The 14889-nt window shown below is 49.5% G+C and overlaps 2 protein-coding genes across 3 annotated transcripts in view; both read left to right on the top strand.

Moving 5' to 3' along the window:
- ZNF541 (zinc finger protein 541) overlaps window positions 1-5454 on the top strand; it is a 43651-nt gene extending 38197 nt beyond the window's left edge. For both annotated transcript variants that reach the window (XM_064293916.1, XM_064293915.1), the window contains 3 exons: window positions 4187-4327; window positions 4509-4690; window positions 4790-5454. In XM_064293916.1, coding sequence (XP_064149986.1) covers window positions 4187-4327; window positions 4509-4690; window positions 4790-4955 — 489 coding nt within the window. In that variant the 3' untranslated portion in view covers window positions 4956-5454. The remainder of the gene's footprint in view (window positions 1-4186; window positions 4328-4508; window positions 4691-4789) is intronic.
- A 4789-nt stretch (window positions 5455-10243) lies between these two features.
- NAPA (NSF attachment protein alpha) overlaps window positions 10244-14889 on the top strand; it is a 31203-nt gene continuing 26557 nt past the window's right edge. Inside the window, exon 1 of the mRNA XM_003406739.4 lies at window positions 10244-10477. Within this exon, the coding sequence (XP_003406787.1) occupies window positions 10380-10477 (98 nt within the window). The 5' untranslated portion in view covers window positions 10244-10379. The remainder of the gene's footprint in view (window positions 10478-14889) is intronic.

Below are 14889 nucleotides of genomic sequence, written 5' to 3'. Positions count from 1 at the left end.
GTGGGACTGCCATTCAAGTTGGCCAAGAGGATGGGGCTGTTGCCCAGAGCTGAGGGGGCGGGGCTGCCATGCCCAAGGGGCAGAAGAATAGGGGCTGCTGGGGCTCAGGGTGTGGGATCGCCACTCAGATGGACTGGAAGAATGGGGCCGTCCAAAACTGGGGGAGCAGAGTTGCCATCCCAGTGGGCCTGGAAGGCAGAGGTGAAGCCCAGGGCTGAGGGGCTCCACCCAGAATCCAGGGAGCATGGCCAATACCCATAGTCTAGATATTGAGAGCCAAGGCCATTGCCCAGATGGTCTCAAAGAGCAGAGGATTATTTTAAAGCCTTGAGAGCTAATGTAAATTGTTTGCTAGGTTTTGGACTTGTTTGGTGCCTTCTTTCCCTCCAATTTCTCCCATTTGTAATGGAGATATCTACCTTGTGCCTGTTCTACCATTATACTTTGGAAGCAGATAATTTGTAATCTAGATTTCACAGGTTCACAGATGAAGAGGAGCTTCGCCCCAAGATGGAATTTGCCTAAAGTCTTACCCACATTTGATTTAGATAATTCAGAAGCTGAGATTTTGGACTTGGAGTTGATTTAAGACTTTTAGGATGATGTGATGGGGTCAGTGTGTTTTGAATGTGGCAAAGACATGAATTTGGGGGGGGGGGGCAAAGGGTGGAATGTTATGGATTAAATTAAAACCCAAAAACCCAAACCTGTTGCTTTTGAGTCATTTCTGACTCATATCCACCCTATAGGACAGAGAAGAACTGCCCCATAGGGTTTCCAAGGAGCAGCTGGTGGATTCGAACAGCCAACCTTTTGGTTAGCAGCTGAGCTCTTAACCCACTGCACCACCAGGATTGAATTGTGTCCCCAAAAATGTGTTGTAAATCCTAACCTCTGTGCCTGTGGTTATAATCCCATCTGGGAATGAGTTGTCTTTGTTATGTTAACAACACAGGGCTACTGTAGAATGTGTCTTGAGTCAGTCTCTTTGGAGATAGGAAAGACATTAAACAAGCGAGGGAGAAGGTGAGATGGGGGAAGAGAGATGCAAAGCCACATCGAGTTTGCCCAGAAGCAGAAGCTAAAAGAGACAAGGACGTCCCTTAGAGCCGACAGAGAGAAAGCCTTCCCCTAGAGCTGGCACCCTGAATTCGGACTTCTGGCCTCCTAAACTGTGAGAAAATAACCTGTTTGTTAAAGCCACCCCCTGGTAATATTCCTGTTATAGCAGCACTAAATAACTAAGGAATGGACATTTGGATTGTTTCTAGTTTTGGGAATAAATAATGCTATAAACATTAGCGTACACATCTTTGTACAGACAAGTACTTTATTTTTTTTGGCAGAGTGGTAAATACCTAGATGGTAGATGTATGCTTAACTTTTTAAGAAACTGCCAAGCTGTTTTCCAAAGTCGCACCATTTTACGTCCCTATGAGATTTATTTCCAGTTATTCCACAACCTCATCAACATTTGGTATGGTCGGTCATTTTCGTTTTAGCCATTCTTTTTTTTTTTTTTTAATTGTGTTTTAGGTGAAAGTTTACAGAGCAAATTATTTTCTCATTAAACAGTTAGTACACAGATTGTTTTGTGACATTGGTTGCAATCCCTGCAACGTGTCAACGCTCTCACCTTTCCCACCCTGGGTTCCCTGTGTCCATTCGTCCAGTTTCTTGTCCTTTCCTACCTTCTCGTCTTTGCTTTTGGGCAAGAGTTGCCCATTTGGTCTTGTATACTTGATTGAACTAAGAAACACGTCCCTCACGTGGGTTATTGTTTCATAGGCATGTCTAATCTTTGGCTAAAAGGTGGACTTCAAGAGTGGCTTCAGTTCTGAGTTAGCAGGGTATCTGGGGGCCACAGTCTTGGGGGTTCCTCCAGTCTCTCTCAGACTAGTAAGTCTGGTCTTTTTTTGCGAATTTGAATTTCGTTCTACATTTTTTTTCCTTCTCTGTCCAGGACCCTCTATTGTGATCCCTGTCGGAGTAGTCGGTGGTGGTAGCCAGGCACCATCTAGTTCTTCTGGCCTCAGGCTGGTGGAGGGTGTTGTTCAAGTGGTCCATTAGTCCTTTGGACTAATATTTTCCTTGTGTCTTTGTTTTTTTTTCATTTTCCTTTGTTCTGGACAGGATGGAATCAATAGATGTATCTTTTAAGACCCCAGATGATATTTATCAAAGTACGGTGTAGAACATTTTCTTTATGAGCTATGTTATGCCAGTTGACCTAGATGTCCCCTGAGACCATGATCCCCAGCCCTCAGCTCCAGTAACTTAGTCCATCGGGGGGTGTTTGGATATGTCTAGGACGCTTCTATGACTTTGCCTTTGTCAAGTTGTGCGTACTTCCCCTATATTGTATGTTGTCTTTCCCTTCACCAGAGTTATCCCCCCCTTCCTCATAACCATCAAAGATTGTTTTTTTCTGTGTGTAAACCTTTTCTTGAGTTTTTATAATAGTGTTCTCATACAGTATTTGTCCTTTTGTGATTGATTTACTTCACTCAGTAGTGCCCTCCACATTCTTCCATGTTGTGAGCTGTTTTGCACATTCATCATTGTTCTTTACCGTTTCATAGTATTTCATTGTGTGTATGTACCATAATTTGTTTATTCACTCATCTCTTGATGGGCACTTAGGTTGTTTCCATCTTTTTCCCGTTGTGAATAGTGCTGCAGGGAACATGGGTGTGCATATGTCTATTTGTGTGACGACTCTCATTTCACTAGGATATATTCCTGGGAGTGGGATTGCTGGATAGTATGGTATCCTTTGTTGTTTTGAGGGTAAATCTGTTGCCTGTTGCTCCATTTTGACCAGAATCAGAAGCCTGACCTTTTTTAAAAAAAATTAGTGATATTTTTTAGATAGCTAGAGAATGTAATGTTTGATTCCTAGTTTGTGAATACAAAAATTGTAGTTATAATTTATTAAAGGTGAAAACTTAAGATCAAGAAGGTATTTTCTGGAGCGAGCTCAATAGCCAGTTGAATGTCCTGAGAACTTTTCTTTCTAGAGTGCTGTTGTTAGGTGCCATCGATTGGTTCCGATTCACAGCAAACCTGTGTATAACACTGCCCGGTCCTGTGCTATGGTTGAGCCCATTGTTACAGCCACTGTGTCGGTCTATCTCCTTAAGAGTCTTCCTCTTTTTCACCGACCCTCTACTTTACCAAGTGTGATGTCCTTCTCCAGGGACTGGTCCCTCCTGATAACGTGTCCAAAGTACATGAGACAAAGTCTTGCCATCCTCACTTCTAAGGCGCATTCGGTTGTACTTCTTCCAAGACAGATTTGTTCGTTCTTCTGGCAGTCCATGGTATGTTCAATATTCTTCACCAGCACCATAATTTAAAGGTGTCAATTCAGTCTTCCTTATTCATTGTCCAGCTCTTACATGCATATGAGGCTATTGAAAACGCCATGGCTTGGGTCAGGCGCACCTTAGTCCTCAAAGTGACTTCTTTGCTTCTTAACACTCTAAAAAGGTCTTCTGCAGCAGATTTGCCTGATGCAGTGTGTCATCTGATTTCTTGACTGCGGCTTCCATGGGTGTTGACTAGTGCAGTTAGACTTTTCTGTTACCTATTATTATTATTTCACAGAAATTATGTTTGTCAGGATCCATTCTTAGTGGAGGGAAGAGCAAATGGTGGGGTCAGAGTGTCCTAGGATCAAAACATCCCTCTCTCACCCAAACTTCCCCCTCTGCCTGTGGACCACCTTCTGCCAGCACTTTGGCGGCCCTACCTGATGGTTGCGATGGCTATGTAATGTCCCACTGCATGAGGCGTTCTAGTTTTCTCATCAGGTCCAGTTAGTAAACATGTGGCTGTTAAGCCTGATGTTGCGGCGATCATCCGTGACTGTGTCCCTTCTTTGTGTCTTCCGATAGGGAGGGATTCCCGGGGTAGAATTGCTGCTCGGAGACTGTGCAGGATTGAGATGTTTTGATGTTTTTGGCTACTGTGTGGCTTCACTTTGAACCTCCTCACCGCCGGGGAGGACTTGGTGATTCTCAGCCCCTTGTAGCAGGTGGGGGAGGGAGACACCAAGCCCAAGCAGAAGGGCTTTCAAAAGATGGTGACTGACCCAGTGGGGTGGAGGGGTCAGGCCTTCGTGGTGACACTTGTAGCTGCTGGTGCGGGGCCTTCTTAGCTAGCATGCATTTTCTTTTATTAGATCCAGACAAAGACAGTCTCACAGTGTATTGAGTATTATTACATCTGGAAAAAGATGATCAAGTTTGACTGCGGCCGAGCCCCAGGGCTAGAGAAGAGGGTCAAAAGGGAACCAGAGGAGGTAGAGAGGACAGAAGAGAAGGTAGGGACCGTGGGGGCTGTTGTCTGGAACCCAGTTCTGTTGTGCACCCAGGTGGGAGGGCTGGGGGTGGGTGCTCCCACAGGAGGGCTTTCCTTGCAGCAGAATTTTTGCTCTCTGACCCCCATGTCCTTTAGGAGAGTGGGAGGTGAGCTCCTTTATGTCACCTTTGCCCTCTCTGCAGGTCACTTGCAGCCCTCGGGAGAGATCCAGCCACCGTCCAACTCCCGAGTTAAAGTTAAAGACCAAGAGTTACAGGAGGGAGTCCATCCTCAACTCCAGTCCCAACACAGGCCCCAAGAGGACCCCCGAGCCACCAGGGAGTGTGGAGAGCCAGGGCGTCTTCCCATGCAGAGAGTGCGAGAGGTACCAGCCCTCTGCTCCCTGGCCCCCCTTCCTGTGGGGGGCTCACACAGACCCCCAGCCTCCCTCCATCTGATGCTGAGCCCTCTGGTGACCCCTCAGGGTGTTCGACAAGATCAAGAGTCGGAATGCCCACATGAAGCGGCACCGGCTGCAGGATCACATGGAGCCCATGGTCAGGGTGAAGTGGCCAGTGAAGCCCTTCCAGCTGAAGGAGGAGGAAGAGGAGGAAGAGATAGGGGCTGACATTGGCCCCCTGCAGTGGTGAGGCCAGGCTGGGCGGCCAGGCCCCACAAGCTCTCCAGGCTCCGTCCAGGGAAGACATTGTCCCGGTGCTGAGGGTGCCCTCCTGCCTTTGCTTCACTCACAGACTGCCCAAACAGCAAACACAAGGGGCATCCACCTGCACGCAGGCACGAGAGGTGCACAGTTGTTGACACCTGTGCCACCCCATCCTCTGAGTGCCAGAGGCCTATTCTCCTTGTTCACCGTCTCTTCTCCCCTCTCTCTGTCCCACCTCTTCTAGAACTTGAAGGCGGGGAGGGAGAAAATTAGATCTGCGTTACACTTCAGCCTTCGCCTCAGGTTCGGGGCTTGGCTGTGTGTGTTAGGTGAGGCGGACACGTAGAGAATCAGTGGGAAGTCCCTTCAGACCCGGCTTGTTGGGCCTCCCTCACCAGGGCAGGGCTCCCTACATTCCGGATTCCACCCTCATCTCCCAGTGACTCGTACATTGTTAGGTCGTTGTTGTTTTTTTTTTTTTTTTGTACCCGTCTACTTGTAAATTTTATTAAATTGGGTTCTCAAGCAGCTATCTTCTGGTTTCCCTGGCCTGTTGATCCCACAAGGGCCTTGAGCCCTGGCGCGTGCCAGCATGACAGAGAACAGAAAAATGAGTCCCTGCCCTGGGGGAGCTGGTGGCTTGGGGCGGGGGGAGCTGGACAGATTAACTCGTACATTCATTCAGCAAGCATTTATTAAGCACCTACTACAGCAAGTACCGGGGCAGTGGTTCCTCAGTGGTAGAGTTCTTGCCTGCCATGACAGAGACCTGGGCTCCATTCCTGGCCAAAGTACCTCACGTAGAACAAATACCCATCCGTCAGTGGAGGCTTCTGCATTGCTCCGACGCTGAACAGGATTCAGCAGTGCTTCCTAAGATAGACTGGGAAGAAAGGCCTGGGAATCTACTTAGGAAAACCCTATGAATCACAATAGTCTGAATGACCATCACTCATGGGGGTGGTGCAGGACTGGGCAGCTTTTCGTTCCACTGTGCGTGGGGTCGCCATGAGAATGGGGGCCGACTTAACAGCAGCTGAGAACAGCAGTACCTTTTAAAAAACGTTCTCTGACAGCTATTAAGAATGGGCTGTACGGAACAAGAGTGGAAGCCAGAGATTGGATAGAAGACTCTAAGGTAAAAAATGCTGGTGGCCTGGGCTGGGAGTGTGGGGGTGAGGGTAGCAGTGCAGAGGAAAAGAAGCCCACAGACTAGGGATGCCTTTCGGAGCTGGACTCTGCAGACTTGTTGACAGGTTGCACATCATGGGGAGAGTTGGTAGGAAAAGGGCAGAGTCAAGCCTGCTGTGCAGGTCTGGGGCTTCAGCAGCTAAGTATGTGCCATCAGCCAAGATGGTAAAGAGCAGCAGAGCTGGCGATGGCATCGCAGTGTGATTGTGTCTACAACTGCTGTATTCTGAGCAGGGCAGAGGGTGGTGTCAGATGGTTCACAGAGGGGCAGCATTTACAGCTAAGTGCTCAAGAGTGGGAAGAGCAGAGGAGGAAGTGGTTTAAAGCAGTTGGGGCTCCATGGTTAAGGGAAGGATCCCAGGCATCAGGTGAACCTGAATTTGCATCCTGGCTCCTCTTCGTTCATCATAACTGTGGACAAGTCATTTGCCCTGTGGGGGCCTCATTTTTCTCATCTGTAAAATGGGATGAAAGATGCATACCGCCATCTGCCATGTATCTGTTAAATGAGAAAACATAAATTAAGTGTGTGGCAGGGTGCACCATATAAACTTAGCTCCCGTTGAACAAACACTCGTGGTATTGCTATAATTGCCCGGGTCACAGCTTAAACAGCAAGTCAAACTCCATGGCTCTGGAAATGTCTTTGGCTAAAAGGGTTGGGGGTGGTGTATTAGTTATCAGGAGCCCTGGTGGTGCAGTGGTTAAGCACTCAGCTGCTAACCTAAAGGTTGGCGGTTCAAACCCATCAGCCACTTTGTGGGAGAAAGATGTGGCAGTCTGCTTCTGCAAAGTGTACAGCCTTGGAAACCCCATGGGGCAGTTTTACTCTGCCCTATAGGATTGCTATGAGTTAGAATTGACTTGACAGCAACCGTGGGTATATTAGTTTTCTATTATTGCACAACAAATTACCCTGCAACTTAACAGTTAAAACACATGGGAGCTCTTAGAATAGTGCCGCTTTGATGGACACGGAACCAAAATTGCTGGTGGTAGTTCAGAATCACCCCACCCAATTTGTGGTCAGCATACAGTGGCAGCCACCTGTGGGTGGTCCAGGAGAGCCTGTTTAAGAAAAGAGTGGGGCGGAGGTTTCTTGTGCCTTAAACTCTGCTCAGCCAAACCCCAAACAGCATTTTCTCAAACAGTGGTTCCCGGATTGTCTGCAACCAAGTCATCTGGGAGCTTGTGGGAAAAAACGCAGACTCCTGTGTCCTGCCAAGGGCTTTCAGAATCTGAATCAGGTGGGGGCAGAGCCTTGAAACCTGAATTTTTTAAATGAACTTTGAATTTTAGAACCGTTTAGATTTATAGAAAAAATTGCAAAGATCATACAGAAAGTTCTCATATACCCAACACCCATTTCCCTATTATTAACATCTTACATGGTTATGGTACACTTGTTACAATCAATGAACCAATATTGATACATTATTATTAACTAAAGTCCATACTTTGTCCAACACCCATGGAAGCAGCAGTCAGGAAATCAAAGGATATATTGCATTGGGCACATCTGCAGAAGACCTCTTTAAAGTGTTAAGATGCAGAGATGTCACCTGTGAGGATTAAGGTGCACCTGACTCAAGCTGTGGTATTTTCAATAGCCTCATACGCCTGTGAAAGCTGGATGATGAATAAGGAAGGCTGAAAAAAATTGATGCATTTGAATTATGGTGTTGGTGAAGAATGTTGAATATGCTGTCAACTGCCAGAGGAATGAACTAAATCTGTACATCCAGAATGTTCCTTAGAAGTGAGGATGGCAAGACTTTGTCTCATGTACTTTGGACATGTTATCAGGAGGGACTACTCCTTGGAGAAGGACATCATGTTTGGTAAAGTAGAGGGTCAGCAAAAAAGAGGAAGCCCCTCAATGAGAAGAACTGACACAGTGGCTGCAACAGTGGGCTCAAAGGTAGCAACGATTGCGAGGATGGCACAGGACTGGGCAATGTTTTGTTCTGTTGTACATCGGGTCACAATGAGTTGGAACAGACTTGATGGCACTTAACAGAGTACTTTATTCAGATGTCCTTAGCTTAATGTCCTTTTTGACCAGCCCTGGTGGCCCAGTGGTTAAGTGTTCACCTGCTAACCTAAAGGTTGTTGGTTCAAACCCACCAGCCGCTCTGCGGGAAAAAGATGTGGCAGTTTACTTCCATAAATACTATAGACTTGGAAACCCTATGGGGCAGTTCTGCTCTGCCATATAGGGTCACCATGAGTGGGAATCGTCTCAACAGCAGTGGCTTTGAGTGTCCTTTTTCTGTTCCAAGATTCCATCCAGTGCATCCCATCACATTTAGTTGTCATGTCTCCTTAAGCTCTTCTTGGGTGTGACAGTTTCTCAGACTTCCTTGTTTTCAGAGATTGACAGTTTTGGGGAGTACTAGTCAGGTATTTTCTAGAAATTGGGATTTGTCTCATGTTTTTCTCCTGATTAGACATGGGGTTATGGGTTTTAGGGAAGAAGACGAGAGGGAAAGTGCCATTTTCATTACATCATATCAAGGGTATATGCTATCAACATAACTTATCACTGTTGATGTTGACCTTGATCACCTGGCTGAGGCAGTGTTTCTGCACTATAAAGTTACTCTTTTTTTTTTTTCCCTATCCTTTCCATACCGTACACTTTGGAAGGAAGTTATTATATGCAGCCCACACTTAAGGAATGAGGAGTTATGCTCCACCTCCGTGAGGGTGGGGTATCCACATAAATTATTTGGAATTCTTCTGCCTAGGAAATTTGTCTGTTTTCCCCCATTTATTTATTCGATCATTTAAAAACCTGTATCAGTCTCCCTGGATGATGCTGATGGTTAACGCACTCCGCTGCTAGCCAGAAGGTTAGAGGTTCTGGCTCACCCAGAGGCACTTCAAAAGAAAAGCCTGGCAGTCTTCTTCCGGAAACTCTGCCACTGAAAACTGTGGAGCACAATTCTACTCTAACACAATGGGGTCACCAAGAGTTGGGGTCGCCAGGAGTCTGTCAACTGAATGGCTACTGATGGTGGTAGTGAACTTGTGATGATTTTATACTTGGAGTTATAATCCAATACTACTTATTTTGTTACTCAAATTGCTCCAGCTGTGGCCACTGGGAGCCCTGCTCCAGTGCCCCTTTGACCTCCCCCCAGCACTGTGCGTGTGTTTTGTTTTCGTTTTAGCACTGCCTTACACTCTGGCACTACAAGATGCTCTGGGCCCATCTGCATAATGCTCTGCCCCTCGTTCCCTTATTGCAGTACGGTGGTAGAAACCAAGATCTAGGGCGTAGTGTGCGTGAACCTAAAACTTACCGTGGTAAAATACGTTAACACAAAGTTTGCTATTTTTAGCCATTTTAAGTGTAGAATTCAGTTATATAACTACATTCACAATGTTATATAACTATCACCACTGTATCCACAACTTTCATTATCCCAAACCGTACCCACTCAGCCCTACCCCAGCCTCTGGCAATCACTGGTGTCTGTACATTTGCCTGTTGTACACACTTCACATAACTGTTCAACTTTTTAAGCAAGTAGAGTTAGAGAACCTCTGTTCTCAAAGTTCTGTTTCCGGTCTTTGGAGTACTTCCCTAGCCTCCCCCCGCCCACCAGTTTCAGCGGTCGTCGGCAGAGGGCGCATGAAAAGGCAGAATGTTTTCTTTTTTACCACACACGCCCTTCCAATTGGAAGAGAACCGCGGGAGATAAGCACATATGCGGCGGTACTAAGCTCTGCACCAGTCGACTGTCACGTGAGGGTCGGCCGTCAGCTGACCAGTGCTCAAGGTCCATAAGGAGGGGCGGGCCCTAGCGAGGGCAGCTGATAATTGGTGGAGTAAGAACCAGGAAGGTGGTGCCCTGGGGGCGGATCTTCACGGCGAGGATTTGGATTGGCTTAGGCCGAGTCACGTGGGCAGTGAGACTGCCGTAAGCTGCTGTGCGTACGCGTCTAAGTCTTGCAGATGCAGATTGGAGTTTGCGGCTCATTGGTCGGTACGCGGAGGCTGGCGGGGGCGTGGCCGGTGGGGCGCGCACCTTGTCACGAGGCTGTTGGTTGGTCGGCGTAAGTCACATGGTGCTGGGCGGCCGGCGGCGCGCGCCGGTGCGACGTCAACGCAGCTCGCTAAGCTCCCCGGACCTGTCTTCCGCGGCCGGGCCAGGGCAGAGTCTTCCCAGGGCCCGGTTCGGACAGTTTGCTGAGTCCCTTTGCGTCCGCCATGGACAACTCCGGGAAGGAAGCGGAGGCGATAGCGCTACTGGCCGAAGCGGAGCGCAAGGTGAAGAACTCGCAGTCCTTCTTTTCTGGCCTCTTTGGGTAAGAACCGGGCCGCGGGCCGGCGGAACCTAGGCTGAGTGACGGGCCGAAGGAGTTACGGCCTGAAGCGGCGGGGCAGGCACAAAGGGTTCGGCCCAAGAGGACGGAGGGGGTTCCGGGATGAGGAGACATGATCCAAGGCAGCGGGGGGACACAGGCTTGAGGGCCAAGGGGCCCAGACCTTGGCGACAGGGCGTGAGCAGAGACAGTGGGACGGCGGAGGGGACCTGGGCTGAGAAGACACTAGCCGAGGCGACACCATCTTGAGGCGGCTAGGGGAACTTACATCCAAGACGGGCCAAGGGGCTGGAGGAGAACATGGGCCGAGGCCTTGAAAGGGGCTTGGCCTGAGAGGTTGCGGCAGCCAGGTTAAGGAGTCTTTCGGAGCTCTAGGAGAACCTATTTCAAGGATCCTTGATGAGGCCTGGGGCTGAAGCCACTTGCCCGAGGTGTTGACATTTCCGAGGCCCGCGAAAGTGGATTTGTGTGGACCCTGGGTGGAGGGTGAGGACCGAGGAATCAGACACCAGGCCGAGGGTATCAGGGCTCCGGGGATCCTGAGAGTGGTGAGCCCAAGTCAAGGTGTGCAAAGTGCCTGGGGTGGTGACCAGTCTTAAGAGTATCTTAGCCTGGAGTGGAACCCAAGTGGAGGAGTCCCTGGGGGTGATGTAGGAGGCCTGAGCTCAGAAGCTGGAGAGGAATGTGTGGTGAGGGAATGGGTGATGCCGGCTTGGCTGAGATTGAGGGATCAAAGGGAGACATGAGGAAACTGAAGAACCGAAGGGAGGTGTGTTAAGGCTGCTTTGTGATCATTGAGTAAGGATGGGGAGGTCTGGGGACAGTGGCGGGTGCGGGGTGTGAAGAGGACCTGAAAGGGGCCTGTGAGGCAGAACTAACACCTGTGACATGATGGACATTTCACGTAAAATTTATTAAGTCTTGAAAGTAGTCCTGACGACATCCTTTGAGAAATCTTGGTGGTTTTGGGGTGTCATAAAGGCCAGGTTTGAAGTTTGATTCTACCCCTTACTTTGGGATGCTGAGTAAGTAAAGTTGTTGAACTTCCCTTTTAAAGGGGATCACTCGTAAAGCCCACCTCAGAGGTTTGCTGTGAGCGTGTGTGTAAGTGCAAGCCTGGAATGCAGTTAAAGCTTGGAAAGTGTTGGTTGTTGTTAATGTTGCTACATGTGAGGAGACAGGCTTGGAGCCTGTAGGGGGGCTGGTGGGGTTAAGGCCTGAGCCTGAAGGGAGAGGTCTGGGAGGAGTGAGGAGGGATCTGAGGGGGAAAAAGCCTAAGTGTGATAAAGAGGAGGAGAGAAGGAGGGGGGAAATGGCTCCGGGCTAGGGGGTCTGCAGGGTTAGAGGGCTCTGGGCAGAAGAAGTAGGGATCCCTGGAGGACTAGAGGAGGGGGTGCTGAGGGAGGGACTGGAAAGGGTGAAGGGGAAGCTGTCAGGACTGTGAGGAAGACTAGGAGAGGAAGTGCTTGGCTGCTAACTGCAGGGTTGGCGGTTCAAACCCACCCAGCAGCTCCGTGGCAGAAAGGCCTGACAGTCAGCTCCCTTAAAGATTACTGCCAAGGAAACCCTGTGGGGCAGTTCTGATCTGTCACTTGGAGTCACAATGAGTTGAAATCAACTTGAGGGCATCTAATAACAACAGAGAGTTAGGAAGGAGTCCCCAGGTGGCTCAAATGGTTAAATGGTTTACTAGCTAACAGGTTGGCAGTTTGAACCCACCCAGAGGCACCTCAGTAGTCAAACCTGGCGATCTGCTTCTGAAAGGTCGGAGCCTTGAAAACCCAATGGAATAGTTCTGCTCTGCACGCGTGGGATCAGCATGAGTGGGAATGGACTCCATGACAGCCAACAACAAAGAGGAAGAACTGCAGGTCGGGGTGGGCATGGACTCAGAGAACTCAAGAGAGGCAGGGACCAGGGAGGGCTGTAAGGCTGGAGAACCCCCAGAAGGCTAGGAAATGGGGTTTAGGAGGAGGACCTGGGGGCTAGAAGAGATTGTGTTAGGAGCCCAGCAGGGGTTAGTAAGAAATAAGAGTAAGTTCTTTTGAGAGAGGAGATGGTGGAAGGAGCCCTCCCTTGTTATTTGAGATTGGAAAATGTGCAGCAAACGGACTGGAGGAAAGTGGTGTGAGGAGACAGCCAGGACTGATGGGTCATATTGATTACGCAAAGAATGTTGTTTTAGAAGCTGAGAGGGGAGAGAGAATGTTTGTGTTTTTCTTCCTTCACAAGGGGAGAAGTTCAAGTGCAATGTATTGGGGTGGGGCCAAGAGCTCAGTTTCAGGTAGTAGTTTTCCTGGGTGGTTCTGGGTGTCTGGTCCCTTCTGACTAGGAATCGGGGGCTCTTGGGTTGTGCTTGGAGGGAGCAGCTAGGCCAGTGAGATCAGAGCCCTTGAGGCACTTGCAGCCTGCCTGGGTGCCCTTGAGTCTTTTCCAACTCATAGAGCTGCCCATTGGGTTTCCTAGGCTGAAATCTTTACCCAGGTCTTTTCTCCCACAGAGCGGCTGGTAGATTCGAATTTGCCAACCTTTCAGCTAGTAACTTAATTGTTGTGTCACCAGGGCTCTTTAAGGCAAGATGAACACTGGCGAATTGTGATCAAAGTGAACTTGTATGGGGAAACAAGGGGTAGATTATGTTGTTCGGGGAAGTTCTGAGATGAGAGTATGAACTGGAGGAAGGCTATTTGTGAGGAGTGAGCTGGACCTCCTGGAGCCCAAGGATTTGCTAAGGGCCTGAGAGAGTGTTCTGGGCAGCAGGAATAGTGTGAACAGCTGTCAAGCAGGAGAGGAGGTTCTGCCCAGAATGATAGGGTCACCAAGATCTTGAGGGATGGGGTGGCTTCCTGGAGGAGAGGCTGGCCAAGCTCCAGCTCAGAGGATAAACAGGAGTCCTTGTGGTGCTCTCTGGCAGGGATGGGGGGTAAGCACTCCAGGCAGGGGGAGCAGCTTGAGCAGAGGCCAAGAGGTGGGAAGGTTTAACTAGAGGGAGTTCCATGTCGTTGTTGTGTGGGGTGTTGAGTCCATTCCGACTCGTAGTGATTCTATGAGTCCGTGTCATTAGAACATAAAATTAGGATGGGGAGAAGGAGGAGGTGAAGCTGGAAATGAGGATAGGGAAGAGCCACAGTCCGGGAAGGTCTGGTGAGAAAGGGCTTGGACTTGAGGTGCTGGAGAGCCTGGAGGTTTGAAATGGGGCCGCAATGGTGTCTGCTTGCGTTTTAGAAAGATGTCTGCAGCAGCTAGTATAGGGGGTAGCTTAGGTGGTGTGGCGCAAGGCAGAGGGCTATTGCAGGAGTAACAACATTAATACCTGTTGCCATCAAGTCAGTTCCGACCCATGGCAACCCCACGTGTTACAGAGTAGAACTGCTCCATAGAGTTTTCTGTTTTCTTGACTGTAATCTTTATGGAAACAGATTGCCAGGTCCTTCTCCCATGGAGCCAGTGGGTAGGTTCGAGCCACCAACCTTTTGGTTAGCTGCCAGACACCACCAGAACTCCTTTCTCTCATTTCGTCCTCACAAAATACCCATGGAGGTGGCTACAGGGAGGCTCAGAAAAGTTGGTTTCCTTGCCCAAGGTGGCTACAGGGAGGCTCAGAAAAGTTGGTTTCCTTGCCCAGTCATTCAGTGAGCAGGTGGGAAAGGCAGTGTTCCGACCCTGGCCTGTCTCACCCCAAAGCCCTTCCCTGTGCCCTGCTCTGTGCTTTCTCAGTAGCTCTTTCTAGAGGTTCCCATTCCTGGACACTATATTTAAGAAGGATGGTGGCAAACTAGCTGTGTTGGGGAACCCCTGCCTCCTAACCCTCTCCCCCTTCCCCCAGACATGCCGGTTTTCTCCAAATATTTGAAAGAAAGAACAGACTTCATCACAGTCCCTTCCAGCTCCAAGATGGTGCCCAGAGAGGGGAGTGAGTGAGCAAGGCCAGGGCTGAGGGGAGGCGGCTGACCTACCTATGGGAGCCTGGCGGGGAGTGACGCAGGGGTCAGCTCAGAGAGGTCAGCTCGGAGCATGCACCTCAGGGGCCTTGTGCACAGGAACCCTCATGGCACTTCCTTCCCCTCTTGTCTGTGTTGAACATTTCATAACCCCCCTCTTCTCAGGGCCCTCTGGAGTCCAGGGCCTGGAGGGGAGTGTTGGGGCTCAGCTTGACTGTGGTGCTTCTCCCCGTCTCCTGGGAACCTCAGCATTGGCATCATCCCAAATTGGAATGTCAGAAGAGCCAAGATGGCTGTGCTCCCCTGGGACTCGGGCAGTCCCTCTTGGTGGATGAGTGTTTGTGCAGGTCACCCACTGGGTGCTTACCTGCCCTCCTCCCTCCTCTTTGTTTCTGGGCTGCCAGATGCTAGGAGGCTTTGGTGCACCAGCGGCCAGTTACTCTGAGAGGAAAA

This window comes from Loxodonta africana, chromosome 11 (assembly GCF_030014295.1).
Source record: "Loxodonta africana isolate mLoxAfr1 chromosome 11, mLoxAfr1.hap2, whole genome shotgun sequence".
Taxonomy (NCBI): Eukaryota; Metazoa; Chordata; class Mammalia; order Proboscidea; family Elephantidae; genus Loxodonta; species Loxodonta africana.
This window is presented reverse-complemented; position numbering and strand designations above follow the sequence as displayed.